This window comes from Pimephales promelas, chromosome 12, assembly GCF_988280905.1.
Source record: "Pimephales promelas chromosome 12, fPimPro1.hap1.1, whole genome shotgun sequence".
Lineage (NCBI taxonomy): Eukaryota > Metazoa > Chordata > Actinopteri > Cypriniformes > Leuciscidae > Pimephales > Pimephales promelas.
Genome location: NC_142780.1, coordinates 29,729,743 through 29,753,454, shown reverse-complemented (window position 1 = coordinate 29,753,454; position 23,712 = coordinate 29,729,743). Strand labels below are relative to the sequence as shown.

The window sequence follows — 23,712 nt, the reverse complement described above, 5'->3', positions numbered from 1 at the left end:
CGATCCAAGGGGTGGAGATGGGTAGGATTAGGGTTGGGTTTAGAGATCAGGGGGCGGAGTTGGTTAGGTTTAGGTGTCTGTAAGGTGGGAGGATTTGGATCTGGATCCGACTCCTCCCCATCGATTTCATGTTCCGCAGTGAGGACCATCTCGCTCAGCAATTGGAATTGAAACGTTCATATCTTTCAACGACAAACTGAATAATTTTCACGTTGACTTTATGTTCATAATGCCACTGCCGAAGAATGAAATATAAAACTAAAATCCAATAAATCAGAGAATAGACCGGAACACACGCCTCTAGGAACCAACTGTGTAGTTCGTGCGAACCGGGGAACAAATATGCGGTAACTCAATGGAGGGCAGCATGGAGAGCTTGAGATGTGTCAGAAGATCTAAAGAGGAGAAAAAACTGCTTCGAAGGCAAATTAAAACCAGTCACACATTACTGAAACACGAGGGCATAAACACAGTGTCACATCCCACAAAGGTACCTACGAAGTTAATTTTGCCGAATTGTCAGAAAGATATAAATTCAGACAGTCATTAACATGGTTTAAATGTACTGCTACTAGATTCCTGTCATATTTATGAATACTAATTTTACAGTGTTGACATATATAAGCTGTTTGTTACTACTTTTTTAAACGAATTCAGTAAAATCATTAAATAAATGAGATATAAATGTTTTGTGGCTTTTTTAGTCATGTCATCAACCATGATAACGTTAGTGAACCACATTTAATAAAGGTCTAAGTTACGTGTCTTTGCATGTAACATGGATACAAATAAGCTGCCAAATAACTTGAGAGGTCATAGCAAATTGAGTAGTCAATAATTTACCATTTTATTTTCACATTAACAGTGATCTTGATGAAGCCTCTCAAATGGTGAAATATGCAGTGCATTGCTTTGGATAAATTACTCACAAAATCAGTCAATAATATGTTCACGAATAATGTTCTCAATATTGTTTACGAATGTCTGTTCTGTAGCATCTGGTGGTGTCTAACGGAGGTCTGGGAAATGGAGTGAGCAGGGAGTCACTGCTGGAGGTTCTTAAAGAGGGAGGAACTGTTGAGTCGCTTCTCACCCCTCCAGCGAAACCTTATGCATTTGTAACATATACATCAATCGAAGCATGCCAGAATGCATATACACTTCTCAATGGACGAGCTCTGCAGTGTCAGGAGCAAAGTGTGACACTTTATTTCAGCTATGTCGAGAAAGGTGCGTTACACAGGTGAGCTTTGAAATTGAATGGTGTTGCTTTCTAATGCATCGCATCTTTGATTGTTTGCCAGTGGACGGTGACCGGAGTGTATCCTGTGCTTTACCTCCTGGTCTGTTGGTGTTGGAGGATTTTGTGTCTCCAGAGGAGGAGCTGCAACTGCTGCATGCTGTTGATTGGACACCGTGTACTGATGATGTCACGGGTGAGAGATACTTGGGGTGCTTCTCAATACTCAAATTGATGCTTCATCGTTTATTCGCTCCTTAATCTTTGTCATACATTTATATATAGCAGATAGAGTTATTCCCTTAGATAATATTTTGATGAAGGCAAACTTATTAGTATTAACATGTTAGTAATAATAGCATGTTCACTTTATTTTCATTTATCAGTGCAGAAAGCTTTAAAACACAGAAGAGTGAAGCATTATGGGTATGAATTTCGGTACGATAATAATAACGTGGACAAAGACAAGCCTTTACCGGGTGGTAAGTAAAAAAATTCAACATTTTGATGATATTACAATTGAAAATTAAGTTGCAGATACTCATGATAAGATTTTTGCAATTATTTTTTAAAGAAGACTCATGTTCACCAAAACTACATTTATTTGATAAAAAAATGCAGTAAAAACAGTAATTTGTGAAATAGAATTACAATTAAGGCTGTCAAACGATTAATTGCGATTAATCGCATCCAAAATAAAAGTTTGTGTTTACATAATATATGTGGGTGCACTGTGTATAATTATTATATATATATATATATAAATACACACACATGCTTGTATATATTTAAGAAATATTTTCATGTATATAGATTTATATATAACTTGTATATAAATAATATGTTTTTCTTAAATATACATGCATGTGTGTGTATTTATATATATGAAATAATTACACACAGTGCACCCACATATATTATGTAAACACAAACTTTTATTTTGGATGCGATTAATCATTTGACAGTCCTAATTACAATGTAAAAGGACTGTTTTCTATTGCAATATATTTTAAAATGAAATTTAGTCCTGTGATGGCAAAGCTGAATTCTTAGCATCATTACTCTAGTCCTCAGTGTCACATGATCTTTCACAACTTATTCTAATATCAAAAAAATATTATTATTATTATCAAGGTTGAAAGCAGTTGTGCTGCTTAATTTATTTGTGAAAACCATGATGCCTTTTTTGAGGATTCTTTAATGAAAACTAAGTTCAAAAGAAAAACATTTGAAATAGAAATCTTTTGCAACATTAAAATTGTCTTTATTGTCTTTTGATCAATTGAATGCGTCCTCACCGAATAAAAGTAGTATACATATATTTACATATCTATATAATCTAAAATTGAATAGACACCTGTCATTTCAGGCCTGCCGGCAGAATGTGATGCTTTACTGCAAAGATGTTTGGCTGATGGCCACATAAGTGTCCTCCCAGACCAGCTCACTGTAAACCAATACCAAAGTGGACAAGGTAGTATATCATGTATTCACACACCTGAGGCGACGACATTTATGCCTCTTTATGGGAGTAAATGTTATTGTCTATTACAGGAATTCCTCCTCATGTGGACACTCACTCTGCATTTGAAGACACCATTCTTTCCTTGAGTCTCGGTGCAAAGGTGTGAATAAATGAAGCAATAAAATGTCACTTATTATGGATTATGAGTAAATGTTTACTTTTTAATTGTTTTCTTTTATTTGTTAACTACACTTTTTTTGTGTGTTCATGGGTGTGATAAAGTGTGGGATTGTGTTCTGTTACACCAGACCTGTTTGTAGACTTATTGATTGGTTATGGTACAGCAACTTTATTGATTATCTGATTTTCCTTTGTCAAAACAAAGATGGAGATGGAAAATGAACCTCACGATTTTCCTACATGGATGGATATCTCTGTTTAACATCTTTCCTCCCATTTTCCTATAGACCGTAATGGACTTTAAACATCCTGATGGACGTTCTGTTGCCGTGGTGCTGCCCGAGCGAAGTCTGCTAGTGATGAAAGAAGAGAGCCGTTATCTGTGGACTCACGGGTGAGAAACTGGATCAACCCTGCATACACTATATGCCCAAAAATATGCAAACAACCAAACACTACAGCCATATATTATTTGATTTTTGAATGTTCTTGTATTTTATTATTATAATATTGTTATTTAATGAATGATTATTATGTATTATTTACAAAATATATAACATAATATAATTATAAATTCTTTGTTCTAGGGAGAGATGAACATGTTTTGTGTGTGTTTTATGTCAGCATTACACCTCGGAAGTTTGATGTGGTACCAGTGTTGGAGGCTGGAGGGTCAGGGGTCATGACCTCTGACTTGAGTAATCTGACCCTAAGCCGCCGTGGTACCAGGATCTCGCTGACCTTCCGAAAAATCCGCCAAACACCCTGCAGCTGTGGTGAGCATGTGAAGTATTTGCTCATGCATGCTACATTTTTTTTTTTTTTCAAATTCTTATCTAAATACAGTACCGGTCAAAAGTTTGGGGTCAGTAAGTTCTTTTTTTTAACGAAGAAATTAACGAATAAATTAACTGAACTTTTATTCAGCAAGGTTGCAAAAAATGTTTTTTTCTTTTTTATTTATTTATTTATTTTTAATTGGAATGTTATGACTCTTGGAGACATTGCTTTGTGAACACAAACAAATTTCAATGGTTCAATGGTCCTGAAAATAGTCACACACACTTGTACTCCTTGTGGTCAAAAATGACTGCCATTGAAATTAATAGGATATAACAATACATAAATATAAAATAAATTTTTTTGGATATAATCTACAAATCAGCCATGATGCAGAAAAAATTACAGAAATCAATTATTAATTGAAAAATATATATATTTATTATTTGTATTGGATTGTTAAAATTGTGGAAACAAATGAATCATAATTATTGCATAATATTACTTGGTACTAAAAATACCCTCAAAATGCAAAATATTAATCAAATTAAAAAACAATTGAGCAAAAATATATTACATTGATGTTCCTGGGGAAAAAAAGTTGTATTTAGTCGACCACTTTTGATTAGGACTATTAGAGTGTGACCCCTAAATGAGAAGCACCAGAGGGTTAAATGGAACAAAAGTGACTGTAAAGACATTTTTAATGTGACTTTTTTTTTTTATTCAAATAAATACTGTTCTTTTGATGAACCCTGACAAAATAGCATATTAGACTGATTTCTGAGGGAACATGTGACATAATAATATTTCACAATATTCCTGTTTTTACTGTATTTTGATCAAATAAATGCAGCCTTGTGACATAAGAGACGTCTTTCAAAAAGAATCATATACTGGCCCCAATTTTTTCAATAGTGAATATACATCAAACTCACATATGAATGTCTCTTTGCATTTGTATATTTGTGTAGATGTATAAATGACAAGAATCTGTTTATCTCTTGCTGTAGCCTATCCATCTGCCTGCGATAGCCAGCGGCTGCCCTCTCCACCCACTGTGCCTGTTGCTGAAGGCGACGCGTGTCGTTTGGAGTCACAATATGTCCATCAGGTCTATGAAGAGATTTCCTCCCACTTCAGCAGCACACGACACTCACCGTGGCCTCAGGTGCGAGATTTCCTACTGTCCCTGCCACCTGGTAGTGTTCTGGCAGACATCGGATGTGGCAACGGCAAATACCTGGGGATCAACCCTAAAGTGATGTCGGTAAGTAATATAACACAGCAGACTTTACCGGGAAGCAACCTAAACATGGTCAGACATCTCATGCTTATCACTTAAAATCAGAGGTGTAGAGACAGGTTCAAAAAGTAAAAGTCCTCCTCAGTATTTTGTTCCAATCACCTGGATTTGCTAATTAGCAGTTTTTCAGCCAGGTGATCTAACTAATTAACGAAATCAGCTGGCTGAGTTCATGGGTGGAATAAACATATGGTAAGACTTTTACTTTCTGACCCCAGGGGCCTCATGTATAAAACTTTGCGTAGATTTCATCCTTAAAGTGTGCGTACGCACATAAGGCAGAATTTGCGTACGCATAAAAGTTTTCAGATTTATAAAACCGTTCGTACGCCAGAACCTGCGCAGAATTCCCTTTATAAATCCCAGTCAGCGGGAGAATGCGCGCACATGCGTCTCCTCCCCGAAATAACCATATATTGAGATTACAACGCCTAGTTTAAATATGCATATCCTCATCTGCATATCATTTGCATATGATTATTCATCCACGTGATACCAAGTTTAACGGTACAAGACGTTAGGAAAATATGAAATGCGGATGTGCCGTCACATTATTACAAACATTTTTTTTAGTAGCCTATATCCTTGCCTTGTTTTTGAATGAATAAATCAAATAGTGTTAAAGGGTTAGTTCACCCAAAAATGAAAATTAAGTCATTAATTACTCACCCCCATGCTGTACCAACCCCGTAAGACCTTCGTTCGTCTTCGGAACACAAATGAAGATATTTTTGATTAAATTTGAGAGCTGTATAACTACCACATTGGCTCCTAAGGGACTGCCTCTTGACGGCCCAAAAAGTCAATGAAGAAAATGTTTAAATATCCCAAGTGACTACCGTGGCTCAACTATATGTTTATCAAGCGCCGCGAATACTTTTTGTGCGAAAAAACAAACAAAAATAACGAGTTTATTCGACTATTTCTTTTCTTCCTTGTAGGCCAGAACGAGAATTCCTTAGATTTCCACGACGCATGCGCGAGATTTGAGATCTGCTTACACCGCTTACACTACTTCAGATCGCAATTCTCACCCATGCGTCGTGGAAATCTATAAGGAAGTCTCGTTCTGGCCTACAAGGAAGAAAAGAAATAGTCGAATAAACTCGTTATTTTTGTTTGTTTTTTCGCACAAAAAGTATTCGCGGCGCTTGATAAACATATAGTTGAGCCACGGTAGTCACTTGGGATATTTAAACATTTTCTTCATTGACTTTTTGGGCCGTCAAGAGGCAGTCCCTTAGGAGCCAATGTGGTAGTTATACAGCTCTCAAATTTAATCAAAAATATCTTCATTTGTGTTCCGAAGACGAACGAAGGTCTTACGGGGTTGGTACAGCATGGGGGTGAGTAATTAATGACTTAATTTTCATTTTTGGGTGAACTAACCCTTTAAATACATTTCAGATAAAGTTTTTCTCAATCTTTTCCACTGGCCAAATAGTATTTTTAATTGATATATATTTTAATGGAAAGAGATAGACATGGTTGTGCATTATTTGCACGAAACAGTTTTCTCAGACAATCTCTAGTTAAAACATTAAAACACAGCATGCCAGAAGAAAAGTGTTCAAAAGCAATGCATCCACAACAAATAGGTCTATTTCTATTTATTGAATATATATATATATATATATATATATATATATATATGAAGACTTCAGATGCAAAAGCCTCTAAATGCCATTTGAAATGTTCTTCTTTAATGATGATTTTTATCAAACTTGTATATTTAAGTTCAGTAATTTCACTTAAATAACAACTAATAGGTAATCATCATCGCCATTTAAATGAAATCACTGAACTTAAATATACAAGTTTGATAAAAATGATCATTCTAGAAGAAAATTTCAAATGGCAGTTAGAGGCTTTTGCATCTGAACTCTTCATATATACTGTATATATTGTAACTTCTCAGTAATGATTTCATGTAGTTTAAGAGTTTAACTCCATTAATAAGAATGGCATATTTAATCTAAATGTTTATATCAGAAGTAAAACAAAGTTTAAACCATTCTCTTATTTATTTAAACTATTATTGAGAACATGCACTCTATTTATGATTTGGACTCATAATGAAGATTTACGGTTTTACTTCATCTGCCGTTAGATTATAGGCTATATGTGCGTCAGTTTCACCAAACGGCCCAACGCGCGTGCTGGCACGGTCATTTAAGAAGGGATGGATGTTTGCTTCAAGTGACGATAGGTTTGTGAAATTATATTTGTATTATCTTTCTGTAGATGTATAATTTTCTTTAGACTCTCTGTCTAATAGTAAGCAAAAAGACATTTGACTCCAGCTCACCATCGGTGTCGCCAAAACCCATAATCTTCTAAAAGAGTGCGTACGCACGGTCAAGAGCATCCTTACGGTGCGCACTTATTTACGCCAAGTTTATTTTTTATAAATCCCGATGTGCGCGTGGAAAAATGCGTACGCATATTTCTATGCCCATTTTGTGCGTACGCAACGTTTATACATGAGGCCCCTGGACTTTACACCTCTGCTTACAATTAAGATAATTTCTATTACTATAACCACCTTAAAAAATGGAGAACTGTGATGGAGCCTCTATCGTCCGTCCATCTGTAGGTGGGCTGCGACCGCAGTGCTAATCTGGTGCAGATCTGCATTGAACGAGGTCATGAGGGATTCGTGTCGGATGCGCTGTCTGTCCCCCTGCGCAGTGGCAGCTGTGATGCCTGCATCTCCATTGCAGTCATTCATCATTTCTCCACACCGGTGAGCAATTCAGAGGAAAACACTTATAATATACAATTATATATATATATTTTTTAAATTGATGTGAGACATGATGCTGAACCAACTGCTTGTGTTCTTAGGAGAGAAGACAGGCCGCTGTCAGAGAGCTGATCCGGTTATTAAAGGTGGGAGGAAGAGCTCTGATCTACGTTTGGGCTATGGAGCAGGAATACAACAACCAGAAATCAAAATATCTGAAAGACAGAACAACTGGAACTAGCATGGAGAATGGCAAGGAGCTTAAAACTGAAGAAAATAAGTCCAACCAATTGGAGGAGCATGACAGGATGAGTTCAGACATGAAATGCACAGAGGATGGTTTAGGGAACGTGACGCAACCCAGAATCCATGTCCATACTAACCGCACAGCTTTCCTTTCCCAAGATCTCCTGGTGCCGTGGCACTTAAAAGGGAATGCGGACAAGAACAAGGGTAGTAGCACTGATGCCCCTGTGGACAACACAAGCCAGGGGCCCGTATTTCACCGCTATTATCATGTCTTCCAGCAGGGAGAGCTGGAGGAGATGTGTTTTGGTGTGGCAGGTGTTAAAGTGCTTAGGAGCTACCATGATCAGGGCAACTGGTGTGTGGAACTGGAGAAGACGCATTATACTGCGTCAAAGGATGATATTGCACAGGTAAAAGTCTAGTTCAGTGAATGAATACATCTTTTTTTATTGAAAAAATTACATTTTAATATTGTGTATATTTAATATTTGTTTGTTTGATGCATGCAATGACAATTAATAAAAGACAACTGAAGAATAGTGACTGAATGTTGAGTGTTTTTGTAAAGCTGCACAAAATGTTGCTTTATATGCTTTCTTGTACTAAACCTACCTAAAAGTTATGATACATTGGCAATTTTTTTTGAGCAATGTTGTCGTCAACAGGCAATCAGGTGAGATAGCACACGACCAATCTAATGTGTATCAGAAATTTGTTGTCCATCTGCAACATTGCTCAAAAAAGTTCCCTCGTGTATCATCACCTTTACTTTATTATATTTTGGCAATGGATTAGACAACTCTGTTAACAATGTTAGTGTCAACCTGATCTGGAATGGGTTATGCATTAACAAATTCTACAGTAATGCAATATAAGCACCATAACAAAGTATGAAGATAGATTATTATGGCATCCTGTGGATGTTATTATTGTCCGGTCTTAAAATGCTACATTAGTTTCTTACAATACGTATACAGGGATTCTCATCTCTGTCGGTACTGTTCAAAAGTTTTAGTTGGGTTAGATTTTTAATGTTTTTAAAAGATGTCACTTATGCTCACCAAGGCTGCTTTTATCTGACCTAAAATACAGTAAAACTAATATTGTAAAATATTAATTTTTTTTTGAATTTTAAGCATCATTACTCCAGTCTTCAATGTCACATGATCCCTCAGAAATCATTCTAATATGATGATTTATGTTAAAATAAATTGTGATTGAAAGCATGATAATTTTTCCGGGATTTTTTGATGAAGAGAAAGTTCAAAAGAACAGCATTTATTTATAGAATTCTTTGTAACATTATAAATATCATACTAAAACTTGATCAATCCTTTCACAAACCTTTGAACTGTGTATTAACTGACTGCGCTCTTTTTGTAGACCACTAGATGGCGTCGGATCGGAATGTAATGCAGAGGTAAAGGTAGCGCTATGAACTTTCACCTTGAATTCGATGACGAACTTCCTGCATGTTTGAATTTTCGTAACCTAGGTTGACCTGGCGGCCCATTTAATTTATATCCAATTTAAATATCTACCTTTGCGTCTTATCATAGTCTATGATAGGTCTCAAACATGAAAAAACCGCAGAGAGAGCGGTACATTAGGGTCATTTACACGTTCCGACAAAAATCCAGGCGTATAGAGTTTACCGTGTGACAAAAGGTTATGAACTGCGTCGGGGGGAGTTGGTCAGTTGTGACCTTGTCTTTTTGTCCCATTGGCAGTGTCACACGACACATTCGGACCGTTTAAAAAATTTGCGCTCGGCCTGAAACAGTGAGAAATGTAATGGGCATAAAATAGGATGCATTTAAAGACCGGTTAACTTAATCAGTTTCACATTCACTTCACGACCTCCTCCTCAACCATAATGTAATGTTTTCCTGAAGGAGCACGTACCCCACTATTCTAATGATGTGATTAAATAACTTAAATAGGTAACTTACACACAATACGAGCGTGTGTGTGTGTGATAGAGATGCTTTCTGTTTAGTGTCAATAGTCGGTTAATGTGACTTGATTGAATAATACAACCTGGCAAAAGTGGTGGTGTAATCTAATTTTGCGCTTTTTAAAGCTCATGAAGTCCTCAACGAACATCAAGGTGTTCGTCTGCGAAGTAAAAAATAGATTGACAAAGTATTTTAAAATAATTTCAAGTTAACGGGATGCGCCTTTTGCAGAAAATAACAGCCCAAACTAGTTCATTCTTCAGTTTGAGGAAAATCTGCGATATGGACAGACTGTAACCAGCAAACCCTCTTAAGCTAGTTTAAACTGTTATTAAAATAAACGTTAACTTAAGGAACGCATAACCTACGAAAATATATGTGGAGACTTCCCAAGTAACGTTAATTCACCACATCATTGTCTTGTCCCACAACTGTTGTGCTGAAATATAAATATTGAGCTAAATTAAGATTAAAAAAAGTTTTTTTAGCCATAGCCATTTATGGTCGCAGATTAGCTTTGTAAGTAAGCTGCTTCGCAACTCCACTGCCTCGGCATTGTTCGTTTGCCTTGGCTCCAATCAACCTATCAATTTCTAATAGCTTGAAACGGGCCAAAAAGGCACTCCAGTCCGCGTTCTCTAAATTATTGTTCCCGTAAAAGCGTCGCCTTTCTCCCCTACACAGGCAAATGCCGAGGCAAATCACGCTAACAGCCGCTGGGTGCAGCCCGTTGTCGGGTTTGTTTAGGCGGCCATTTTGTGAACACTGCACAGTGCACACACACTGAAGCGAGCGCGCTTTGTAGCGGGGACGCGCTTTACCGTGCAGACCCTCTCTAAGCGACAAGCAGCCGCGGAGCCGATCCGAGATTAACGGGCAGTGAGGGGGGGTCCCTGGCGAATGCACATCGCTAATTGTAGCGGTGCGACGAAGAAACCCCGGTTTTTAGTTCATCCGTTTTTCTTTCTTTTTCCATTTTCATTTAATCACTCTTCTTCTCACCCCTCCACCCCCTCGCTGCTGCTGCTGCTGCTGCAACACCACCGTGAGCGACCCGCTAGCGTTACTATACTGCCGCTGCTGGGCGATGTGATCGCGGTTAGCCTGAGCGCTAGCCGCCAAGACCCACACAGCACCACCGTTACTGCCGCGATTTTTTTTCTTAACGAGCAGACGGGACACACCACGTCAAGGCGGAATATTGCGGCGGTTGTCACGGTTGCATGTTCTGCCGCTCATCGAACTGGCGGTTGGCCGCGCCGGGGGTTTGAAGACGCTCCTGTCGCGCTCATCTGTGCTTTTGGGGGACTGTGAAAAGAAAGACAAATGTGCTGAAGAGGGCTTGTAGAGCAACGACAAGACGATAGCCTGCGCGTTTCGTCTTTTTTTCGGGAGACGATCACAGCAAGCCGTCCGAAGGGGTGGCGGTTCGGGGGGAGGGGGGTCGTTTTGCCGGTTTTTTCGGTCCGCCCCGGTACCTGTGTGGCGGAGGTTCGGACGGTAGAGGGGGAATACTGGTAATGGCTGCTTCAGGAAGCTGGACACGAAGCTGAGGTAAGACTACAGTTGGTTTCTTTACGTTACATGCAGACACACTCGTATCGTCTTTTTAGGGCTCAGCCTGTTCCCTCCTTATTCCTCGCAAGACACCGTGTTCCCGAAAGATGCCTGATGCACAGGCCGAGGCTTTGGGCAGGGGAATGGGGAGGGAGTGGGGACATATTCGGCTTGCTACTTCATATAAACTGGGTCAGATGCAAAAGACCACGGGCAGGTATTTAAACGTTATCCTCCTGTGCCATCCACAGAGCAGCGGCTCAACTCATGGCAGCCAGGTTGCTTGTCAGTGGATGTGATTTGCAATGATTAAAACCATGCAATAAATCTTCCCAGACCTGGTTTGAACCATTCCGAGTATTAAACAGCTTATTCTGTGATATATGTATACAAAATAAGCATCAGTCAAATCCAATGCATGAACCGCGTTTGCAGCCATGCACCCATGAACATGTTCGATTATGAGACCTTCAATGCATCTCTTGGTTATCGTTTTTCATTACTCAGATTGATGAGTCAGGTTAGCCCATCACGTTTGTTTAGACACCCAGTCGTCGTTTAATGGTTGTTTAAAAAAGAAAAAAAGAAATCGGCCACAATTACATTAATGCAAAACTGCGGTGTTGCATGGGATGCAAATCTTGTGCACAGAATGCTTGAATGCTATCGACATTTGACAGATTATCTTGTTGGTTTTCAACGCATTGGTTAATATATTTACCGTTTCACAAAACATAAGACCGTCCGTAGGTCATATTTGGCGAATAAAACCGAGACTTTATTCCAAGGGTCTCTGTATTGTAAGGGTGACGTTACAGTTTTCTCCATAATGTTCATACGTTCACAAGCGTGTTGCTTGGAGGGAGATTTATGGCCGATTCTTTTTACCATGCACCCCTGGAATACATTTGGATGTGGCACATACATATACATATACCCAATGAATCTGGATATGCCTACACCCTTCATCTCCATAGCGTGTTCTGCAAGGTTTCTGCTGTGGTGCTGAAGTAGCAATGCCGGTTCAAAATGGACACACTTCTGCTTCTGCTCTTCTTTTGCACGTTGCCATCTCGACCAGCCTTCTTTCTTACTGCATCATTATACATGTTAACTTTAGCAATGGTTTTAAACGTCCATGTTGTCACTGTTATTTAGAATTCATGCTTTGCTTATGGATCATGTGGATTTTTCTAAGAATGAAATGGGGGGGGAATCATTTGGATGTAAGGTGAATCTTGGATTTAGGATACATGGAACTACGTTGTACTATCACCTTTCTGTCTTGTATCTTTTTTTTATTACAAAAACATCCATGATAGGAGATTGTCTTTTGAGACATCTTTTTAGCCACCTGATACACCCTAGTAGTGTATCATTTATTTCTTTTCACCAAATCATCATGCATTTTTTTGTGCTCTTTTCCAAACATCTGGCTTGACCATGCATTTATCTATTTATTTTTTTTATGTGTGACCAGCTCTGTTTTTGGATTTCTTTTGGTGTCTGTGGCAGAGTGACACAGGGCTGTCAATAGACTAACTTCATTGTACAAAATCTTGCGATGACTGTAAATGTACTGTGGGATTACTTTAAAGGGGTCTTTCTTTGCCAGGAAAAAAATGAAAATGAATCTCTTCAAAATAGATGGGCAATGCTTTTATGTTTCATTAGGCTTTTCGTAAAAGGCTTGTTCTCTACAGCTTTTTAACTTTAGAAGTGTTGCAATGATAAGACATTAAGCATGCAAGGCAAGTTTTACCATGTTGTCTCAAATGGACACAATATTGTGTAATTGTGTATTACAGGTGTTCATTTTATGAAGTTGCTTTGCGGGAAGGTTGGTTGACAGGCTTGTAGTTGCTGTTAATGTCATATCTCATTTCTTGTAGCTGACATAAACTAAACTGGGATGGACACAAGCTTGTTAGTCTTTTTAGAGACCACCTGAGGCAGTATTCCCTATTCATCTTGCAACATACTCCTAAATTTGATAGCACTGGGAGGAGAGGACTCACACACACACACACACAAGTACAAAGTTTATACCGTCTCCCTGTTTATGTGCCTCTGACTTCTTTGATGATCAGCATAAGCTACATTTAGGCTCTTCCAAACATTGGAAAGTGCTCTTCTTGCTTTGTAAATTCGTGATGAATGCTAGAGGAAAGAGCTGTTTTAGCCCACCCCATTTTCTGTCCGTCTGTCCCTGTGTGACTTTGCCCTTTCTCTATCAGGACAAATCCTTTCACTCATCAGATGGCATATAGCCTAACACATCGATTTGGATGTGGCTCTTAACAAGCTTTTCCTCTAAAGCATGGCTTTCATGCGGGGTCAACGTGGCTATGTGGAGCATAACAGTAGGCCTATATACTGAAGTATGTTCTCCATTGAGATAAAGTGTATCGTAATTTATGTACATCTTGAAATGTTTCATTTTAAACTACAAACTTGTCCTATTGCTCATCTAAACTGCCAGATGAGGAAAGTGACCACCTGAGTCAAGTTTTTTGTGTTGCCTTGAATCCAAGACCAGACGTACACATCAACCAAATTCATTTACATATCAAATTGAGGAATTACAAGGAAATTGCATTGGGAAATGGAGCAGCGTTTACAGCCAGCATCCTAAACGTTAATTGCTTTGTCTTGTAAGGGATCGTAGTTAAAGCCATTAACCACCATTTCGGCAAACTCATTCAACCTCTGAGTGTCATCACTTTGGTGCCCTGCTTTACGATTAATGTAAACCAGTCCAACATAGGCTGCAAAACTAGAGGGTTTTTTTTTTTAAAATAAAGAGTTAAATAGTTTCTTTTTAATGTAATTCATGAGATGTCAAGTTGAATGGGTCTCTCATGGTGTAATTTGCTAACCACATGAGTGATGGATTGATTTTTTTTTTATGTAAGCAGAGATTCAACACTATGGATCACAGTCACAATGCAGGAAGTTAATTCAGGGTCGTGTGACCCTGTATTGCGGCTAAAGTTTGCCGCCAAAAAAAGGGGCACAAAAGAAGACTAATGGTCAAGAGCATCTTAGCTGGCTTCATGGCTTGCTCCCAGCTTCCTTCCATAAGCTGTTGCTTCCTGTCCAGAGTTTTCTTCCTGCTTCCAGTGGCTCATAAATTGGTATGGTAATGAAAAGCACATAGTGGCTTTGTAGATGTTGAACTGGCTTGGTGGATACCTAGGGTATGAGAGAGGCTATAGCTGTAATTTAGTCAGGTGTTGGTGACTTTTGATTGAGATAGGAATAGGATTAGGAAGAAATGGAAAGTTTGCTCTTATAGAATTCACACAGGGCATCTCTTATATCCAGACTGACTTAATCTCTTTTGCAACAGTATGGATGACACTTTTTCTCAGTCAGTCTTCGCAATATGGTTCGGGTTGTGTTGTGGACACTTTCCTGTATGGGACTAGGGAGAGATTCAGTGTTTGTCCTTTACTGTGTCTCAACTCTTTCTTGACCACTGCATGCACATATCAGAGTAGCCTGCCTTGCTGAGGTGTACACCTCAGCAGCAGTAATATATGTGAGTGAGTCATTCTTTTCTAGTCCCCACCTCTACATGATGCAGTCTTGGTCAGTGCTTGAAGTGGATGAGCCCAGAAACCCTGTAAGTTTCAGCAGTGCTCTTCATTGACCAGGTGCGTTATGGTTTCCAAATCTAGAAATTTAAGGTGCTGTAGAGTTAAGCCAGTCATTATAGAACATAATTACTAGAGCTTGCTAGAGCACACAAACCCCCTTAGTATTAAAGTAACTCATCCTGTGTATCATATGTTATATGGAAATACATTATAGCTTAAATAACTTACATTTTCAAGTGTTCTAACTTAAGGTTTTTATTCTGACGTTGATGTTCTTGAACCTTATCTAGCAACCAGCATGTCTTGGGCCGTATTCACATTGGTAACACAGTTTTTATTTATATATTGAAGAAAATTTATCTGAATAAATTCCATTTTTAAAAAGATTTTCAGATTCGTGTATGAATCTATTAGAGCCTGACCGATAAAGGATTTTGAAGACGGATACAAATATTTGTTGGTTTTAAAATTCGATATTCCGATATATCGGCCGATATTATTAGTTTTTTTTTATTATTTCAGAAACGTGCAACAAAATATTAACAGATTTCCCTAACATTAGTTATTTGTAGTTAATTATGAGTTTTAACTAAAATATTATGATAATGTATAACTGGTTCTCTCTGCCCGACTCTGGCTGGATCAGCAGGTTGCAGGATGTGGCGCGTTATACACGAGTGTTGCCAACAGGGACGGTGTAGTGTGCCCTCTGGTGGACAAACTATACAACTCCAACACTCATGACATGGTTGAAGCGTGATTCGTCCGTTTTTATTTTTTATTTTTGAAGTATTCATTTATCGGCCATTATAACTGCCGATACCGATATTTTAGAAAATGTCTAATATCGGCCGATAATATCGGCCTGGCACTAGAATCTGTTTTGTTTTGAAGATATGACAACCATCGTGTATGCGCTAGGAAAAGCAACTGCAGTCTGAACAGAAAAAATGAGATCTGGCCATATATAACTGTCGTAAAAATAAGAAGAATAGAAATATATAGGCCTATAGGGCCTTTCCGACGCACTGAATGTAGAACTGAATAGAACAAATCACATAAAAATCTGGCCAAATATAAAATGCCATTTGAGTTGTCGGTTTAAGAAAAAAGAAATCAGATTTGATCTGCTGTGTGTGAACTTTTGGCTCTGGCCTGCAAGTCGTATGCATAGATGGCACATTCGACCTCTCCAGACACGTCGGCGCGCCAGCCATCTTGCAACGGTCAGTGTGTTGCCACTCACAGTAAGAAAGAATCAATGATGCCACAACATTGCGCAGCTTCTGGTTGTTGGCCGAAATGTAAAATCCCCGAAGAAATGGGATGGATGGGGTATGGGAAACCTTTCAGGTGAGAATGTTTTGGTTTGTGTTTTTATATGTATTGACTTAATATTACAATGATACTTTGAATGTGTTTACTATGGTAACTTTTTAAAGTCATGTTGGCTGATGCCTTGGTATTGTATTAAATCCTATGAAAATAATCTAGTCCAGATAGAGATATTCATGGTACATATAACTGTGGTTGCAGACGCACAGTAAACTTGTTCTCGGGTGTTCATGGACTGGCTTTAACCGTTACAACATCAGCCCATAGAAACTAGGGCTGAACGATTATGGAAAATAATCTAATTGTGTTTTTTTTTAACCAATATTGAGATTGTAATTACTTTTTAAGTTCTTTACCTTTTGTATTAGTCGACAAAGACAAGCAATAAATCATTGTGCAGTTGGGATGGGAATCTTTAGGCAGCTCATGATCCAATCACCTTTTTGTCTTATTAATAAATATTAATAACACGTAAAATATGTATTTAATTACATGTGTAAAAAATACATACTTAAAAATTCACTATATCTCTTTTGAAATTGTAAATGTGGTTTGTCCTGTTATTTTAAGATATAACTAACCGTGTTTACGTTAATTTCGCGTTTAACATTCGTACATTTAACCAATGAGTTGCTCACAGCCGCATGCACGAGCGCTCTTCACAAAGCGTGCGTAAGTATTTTAAAATGAAAGCAGTCTTCTCTCAGTGATTTTCATATTTTTCATATATAAGACAACTGCATTTCAAAAGACATAAATAATGCCTTCGTGGAGCATTTGCGGAATTAGCTAGTAATAATTACGTTACGTTGTTAGTGTAGTTGACTGACTGTCCTTTTAACTTTTGACAATGTGACTGAAGTATTTCTTTAATGAGATGTATCATCTCTCCTTGGTCTATTATATTGAAAATGTATGTTTTACACTTTGCAGTATGACGTTATCCATTGCTAAATTATGGCTCATCATAGACTAGCTAATCACAAAGCTAGGTAATGCTACTATCATCAGTCTGTTCTGTTGTGACAATAAAAGAAAAAAGTTTCTTTTTAAAATGCATTATCATAATATTTTAGTTAAAACTATAAATAACTAATGTTAGGGAAATCTGTTAATGTTTTGTTGCGCGTTTTGAAAAAAAACAAACAAAAACGATTTATCGGAATATCGAATTTTAAAACCAAAAAATATTTGTATCGGTATCGGCCTTCAAAATCCTTTATCGGTCTGGCTCTACTTGTAATTCGGTTAAACCCCGAACTTTATGAAATATTATGTTTCGGAAGGTTCAAGCGGTGTTGTGTGTGTGTGTTGTGTCTGTGTGTGTGAGAGAGAGTAATTAGAAGCAAGCAAAACACGGTTGTTTCTAAAGCACGCGCAGCCTCATCACGCATCTGTGTTTAAAAACTAAGCTCAGACTCGATTCTGAAATTTTCTGAATCAATCCAGAATTGTTGGAGAGATAATAAATGACACAATATAACATACATTAAAAATAAACTGTTCTTTTCCTCTATGCCAGACCTATATGCATAGTGTGCCAAGTTGATGCTTGATCTTGCAGACTGCTTTTCTCTCGCATGTGACGTGACCAGTGTGATCGCAGCTTTTGCGGTTACAAAATCGAGTTTCATCATATCGCGATAATATCGCAAATCCAATTAATCGCTCAGCCTAATAGAAACAGCCGATAGTGAGGCGTCTATGCTGCTAGCATCCTCCTAGTAATGCCATAACCACTAAGAACAGAACACCTTTAACAACTGCATAGCAACATGCTAAAAATGATTTAGAATGCTTTAGCAACTCCCTAGCATCATGGCTGCAAGTATTGAGCACACATTTTGTGTTCACACCCCTTCAGATAACGATCTAGTTAGACATCCTCAAAAGTTTTCTGACAACATAAGGGGCTTTTGCACCGGATGGACATTTTGATAGTTCCTACATTTAGCTAGAAGTACCTGCTTTTTGTTATGTTCACACTGCAGGAACTGGGAACAATTTTAGTTATAGGAATGCCTAAATTAGCTTCTACTTCAGAATAGGGTAGGGTCTAACCCAGCACAATAGGAACTACGCAAGTGTATATTGATTGACCAAACGCATGCCGCAGGGAGGGACCCACCATTTTTAAAAAGCAGTGTAAACACAGTTACATTTACTTACTCCATGAACATGATATAGATAGTGATAGATGGACCAACGCTGAACTCCAGGGAGATGTTGTCTCTTAGCCCTCTTTTTTGCTCTTTCATACACATAATTTATACGTCCACATTCCATCTCAGTTATCACCCACAACACACACCGATCACGGCGTCCTCCATCCTCCAGTTGTTGACGTTGTTAAATGCTTGCGTTTAAATGACAGTCGCTGTCGCCCGGTTTACGTCACTTCAGAGTTTCTACCAGGAAAATGGCCCTAGGGGAAAATGTTGTTCTCGGGGGACCACCCTAGTGGCTAGTTCATATAACCGAGTTCGTAGCGAAAGCAGAAGGAGTCAGGCTGAGTTACCCGAATAGCCTAGGATGGATGAGGCCTGCGTCCAGGTTTGAGCATGGTAACTCAGGGATCCTTCGATTGGTCCACCTACTTAGTGGCGTATCGAAACATCCTTTGAAAAAAAAAAGAAGGAGTCAGGCTATCAATAAATATCCGAGAGCAGCATCTGTAGAAGCAAACCTGAAGTAGCTGAGCCTTTCTGCTGTAATTTAAGCATTTTGTTTGCATTGTGTGCAATTGAGTTATTGTGATGCATGTGCGTGTTTGATCAGTGTGATGTCTCTGAATGCATGTTCTGTGCATGTGTGTGATAAGAAGGAGCTGCTCATCTTCGTGGTGATCTTTTTTCCCTCTCAGCATCCCTGCCTTGCTGACCTGCTTAACGCAGCTCTGAGATGGAGAGAGAATGAGGGTGAATGAGTTTAAACATATGGAGGAGGAAGTCTGGAAGACGGGAAAGGTAGCAGGGAGGTAGAATAAACTGGGAGAGAAGAGATCTCGATAAATCAAGATAAATGGATCTCCTGTTCAGTCGAAAGACAAAAAAGAAAGGTGTAAAGATGGATGTGTGTGTGTATGTGTGTCAGAGAGAGAGCGAGAAAGTCATTGGTGGAGCTGGATGGGATAAAGATGTTATGAGCTGCTCCCAAAATAGACTTTTCTTCATCATTTTAGTAATCTTTATCCATCCCGTGCAAATCCCTGCACCATGAGAGAATAGTCATTTAAAGTCAAGTGCATGACATGACCACAACATGGAATTCATTTGTAAGTTCCCAAGGTGAAAAAAGGCATAATTTTATTGTGTTATTAACTGAATTTAGATCAAACTAATCTTTTGCTATTTTATTTATAACACAACTTGAAAGGTGATTGCGAGAAGAGGGAGAAATTGGGACCGGATGTGTGACCTGCATCTCCTACACAAGCACCATTGCTTCACATGTAGCATGTGTTTTGCTAGGCCTCAGCTCTTGCTTTTATACGTTTCCTAATTTTAATACTTTATTTTTACCTATGAAGTCAGGGATAGGTAAAAAATAAAGTTTGCATACATTTTCAATACAACATTTGCTGTCAACTTGTTTAGAAAGGAGACAACAGACTAGCTAAAATCTCATGAGATGGGTAGACTGATGTATAATCCACCAGTTGGGTTATTTGACTAATAAATTAAATTATCGACTGATAACTCTGCCTCACTGGCCAATTAACTTAGCCTCGTGTCTGACAAATAACATTGCAATTGAACATTGATACGTAGCCTTGTAGAAAATGCACATTTCCGTTCTGGCGATTACATAACAATTCATAGGACAATTAACACACACATACACTATATACCATTTAGTTTGGGGTCATTAAGAAATTAATATGTTATTCAGAAAGATGCATTAAATTGATTAAAAGTGACTGTAAAGAGATTTACACCGCTACAAAAGATTTCAAATAAATGCTTTCTTTTTTTATTCATCAATGCTTTCTTTATTCATCAACGAATTGATAATTGATAATAATAAGAAATGTTTTTTGAGCTGCAAATCAGCATATTAGAATGATTTCTGATAAATTTCTGATAAAACTTGCAAAAAGTAGTTTGATTCGGAGTTTGATGAACTGGATAACTTGAGCTATGCTACATGCAGCTATAGCTTAGTAATTGTATTTATTTTTGTGATGAGGTCTGTGTTTTATATTGCCACACCCTGTTCCTATGATTTAATTCACCATGGCATCGGGTTTACTAGTACTGCATTTACTGCAGACTTGTCCTGAAAGTTAGAAGTTAAGCCTTCTGGACCAAATCTATGGTGATCTAACAACTGTCACATAGAGCATTGTCAAAATGGCTGTATTTAAATACAGACACTTTGTTTTAATTCCTATTTGAATATGATAAGGTTTTATCTCGCTATTAGTGCACTAATGAGAGAATATTGTGTTTGTTATGGCCAATTTTTGGAATGAATAAGTTGTAAATCTCACTTGCTCTTCCTCTCTCATACACACATTAGGAATGGCATGGCAGCACTCAATAAGCTTGTATGTTGTTGAAAATGGGATGTATTTACATGGCCCATGTCTCTATGGATACGGTGACGTGGGTGTAGTGCGGGGCAGAACAGTATAGGATCCTCATCAGGGACATTGCTGGGTCACTCTCTCTTCAAAGGGAGATGAAAGTGGGTCAGGACTGGGGGAAGAGATGAGAGGAGAAGGAAGGAAATCAGGAGCAACTGAGAACATGCCACACAGCTTTATTTTAGTCTGTTGCACCAGTGTTGTTTAACTTGTTTAGCGCTTATACTGTAATTATGTCAGGACGTAGCATCAGTTTGATGGGGTGACCATAGTCCTGGGTCCACTGTTAAAGGGTTAGTTCACCCTCCCACCCGATCCCACCCCCCAAAAAAGATCAATTACTCGCCCTCATGTCGTTTCACAACTGTAATACTTTTGTTCATCTTCGAAACACACATTTCTTGATCAAATCTGAGAGAAATCTTTCTGTCCCTCCATCGACAGTTCACGCGGCTACCACTTCGACGCTTCAAAAAGTTCATTAAGAGATCATAAAACTAATCCATATGAATTGAGCGGTTTATTCAGGATTTTCTGAAGAGACTTTATATGATGATCCGGTTGAATTTAGGCTTTTATGAATGTATAAACATTGATCAGCCAACAGAAACAGAAGCTCAACCAAACCTGTTTGATGTTTAAGAACAGACCTCTCGCGGAAGCTCAATCGTTCTGTGTAACACGAGAACGAACCTCATTGGTTCTCGCACAGCTTCCGGTTACCAACTTATGTGTGAGGTGATGAATGTTTAAATGTGAATAAAGTGGGCTGTCAATGGAGGCGCAGTAATTTCTCAGATTTTTTTTGTTGAATATCTTCATTTGTGTTTCGACGATGAGTGAAAGACTCACGGGTTTGGAACATTACATTTATATTTATTGATTTAGCTGACACTTTTATCCAAAGCGACTTACAATTGCTATATATGTCAGAGGTCGCACGCCTCTGGAGCAACTAGGGGTGAAGTGTCTTGCTCAGGGACACATTGTTGTCTCACAGTGGATTCGAATCCGGGTCTCTCACACCAAATGCATGTGTCTTATACACTGCGCCATCACCACCCACATCAAGGGGGGTTGATTAATTACTCACCCGACATGAGGGTGAGTAATTGATGACAGAATTTTACCACAATTTAAAGGGATAGTTCATCCAAAAATGAAATGTTGTTCCAAACCCATATTACTTTCTTCTGTGGAACACTTTGAAAGTCAATGGGGTCCAATGTTGTTCATCATGGTGAGTAAGTCATGTCAGAATTGTCTTAAATACCTTTTAATACCCTTTACAGCACTGCATACAGTCTACTACACAACTCTAGCATACAGTGACCGTGACATTCGCCATCAGGTTGGCCACCATCTTACCCAGCTGTCTTTTTGGACCGCTTTGCCAAAGATAGAAATGTTAGATGCTACAAACACATTGGTGATACAGCAATTCAGAAACTTTGCTTATTTTGTGTTTCAGGAAAAGCTGTAGTTGGAAACCTTAAGGTGTTGGACACAGGGTTGTGGTGATTCTAGTCCCAAAAGCTGGCCTATCCGAATTGGCCTATTGGCCTCCACAAATTGTCAAATTTGTCAGTCTGCTTCATCACTTGAATGCAAGAGGGTGGCTGTCTGTGCACATGCATGCATTTCTAGATGTGCACTTGTGCCTGTCCTTAAACATCTGTATGTGCGTCATGGCAGCCTATATTTGAAACATGCCTGTTTTAAAGCCCATGGTTAGTAAACTGCATGTGTCCATGTAAAAGGCCCTGTTGTCACCGTGGGAGTGTGAGACTGCTTCATGCACTGACTGTGACAGCCAAAGTGCCTGTCTGTGTGTGTGTGCCTGCATGCCTGCACACACCCCTTGCCAGGCTCCATGACTGCTCTAAGCTGGCACAGCAAGAATTAAATAGCCAGAGCTTCTAGAGATTATGCCTAGCTTAACAGAAGCTTAATCACATCGTATGTGCAGTATAGGAGGAATGGAACAGACAGTGGAAGAAGAAGAGGAGAGGTGGCAGAGGGGTGTTAGGTGTTCATGTGGACCAAGGTCTAAGAATTGCGGTTTTGAAAGTTCCAATTTTAGGGGTGTGTTTGATCCAAAAAGGAGCATGGTGGATGTTAGCTCTCAAACTTAATTTTCTTGCATAGAAGCACTGCTCTTGAAAACTACCTGTGCAAGAACTAAAGAAATCTTTGAACTTGATGCTTTAAATCTGTTTCAGCAACCAATAACTATTGGATGTTTTCTTAATAATACATGTATTAATGCATAGATGGATATTACCCAAAACAAGCTATCTAGACTGGAAAAGTTTAACTTACCAGTTGGAAACAATTTTACTTTTATAATGTTGGCTAATGCAGTATTACCATATCATATGTAAATGTAAGTTTGCTAAAACAATAAATGCTATTTGGCTGTTTATCAGCATTATTTCACCCATGCTGCCTAGCATGTGATGTTGGCAGAAAAGGAAAGTAATTTCAGATGTGAAGAGTGTAATAACATTTTTATGAAAGATTACAGTAGACAAGATTTTATATATATATATATATATATATATATATATGACCATTTCATTAAGATGTTTAATATACTTTTTTACATACAAATTAGTTTAACATACTTTGTATAACATATTATGCACAGTTGTTTTAATCAGACTGTGTCGCTTAGAGAATTATGCTGATCAGGACTGTTTGAAA

The 23,712-nt window shown here is 38.4% G+C and overlaps 2 protein-coding genes across 3 annotated transcripts in view; both read left to right on the top strand.

Moving 5' to 3' along the window:
- The first annotated feature begins 142 nt into the window (after positions 1-142).
- alkbh8 (alkB homolog 8, tRNA methyltransferase) lies at positions 143-8,505 on the top strand. 2 transcript variants are annotated; one of them, XM_039650718.2, is made up of 11 exons: positions 143-490; positions 996-1,230; positions 1,305-1,436; positions 1,627-1,722; positions 2,610-2,714; positions 2,795-2,865; positions 3,173-3,279; positions 3,510-3,661; positions 4,679-4,935; positions 7,568-7,717; positions 7,819-8,505. In XM_039650718.2, the coding sequence occupies exons 1-11, from the start codon at positions 356-358 to the stop codon at positions 8,386-8,388; spliced, it is 2,010 nt and encodes a 669-aa protein (XP_039506652.2). In that variant the 5' UTR covers positions 143-355; the 3' UTR covers positions 8,389-8,505. The 2 variants fall into 2 exon arrangements, with proteins under 2 accessions (XP_039506652.2, XP_088974039.1); XM_089117913.1 differs by lacking the exon at positions 143-490 and having other exon boundaries at positions 1,067-1,230; positions 1,632-1,722.
- A 2,190-nt stretch (positions 8,506-10,695) lies between these two features.
- Positions 10,696-23,712, top strand: part of dyrk1b (dual specificity tyrosine phosphorylation regulated kinase 1B) — a 43,062-nt gene continuing 30,045 nt past the window's right edge. The window contains exon 1 of the mRNA XM_039650710.2: positions 10,696-11,478. The gene's annotated coding sequence lies outside the window, so the exon portion shown is untranslated. The remainder of the gene's footprint in view (positions 11,479-23,712) is intronic.

Coding starts and splice junctions, on each gene's coding strand:
- alkbh8 (XM_039650718.2), top strand. CDS start 356: ATGGAGGGCAGCATGGAGAGCTTGAGATGTGTCAGAAGATCTAAAGAG. Junction 1,437..1,626: donor GTGTACTGATGATGTCACGG/GTGAGAGATACT, acceptor TTCATTTATCAG/TGCAGAAAGCTTTAAAACAC. Junction 1,723..2,609: donor AGACAAGCCTTTACCGGGTG/GTAAGTAAAAAA, acceptor CTGTCATTTCAG/GCCTGCCGGCAGAATGTGAT.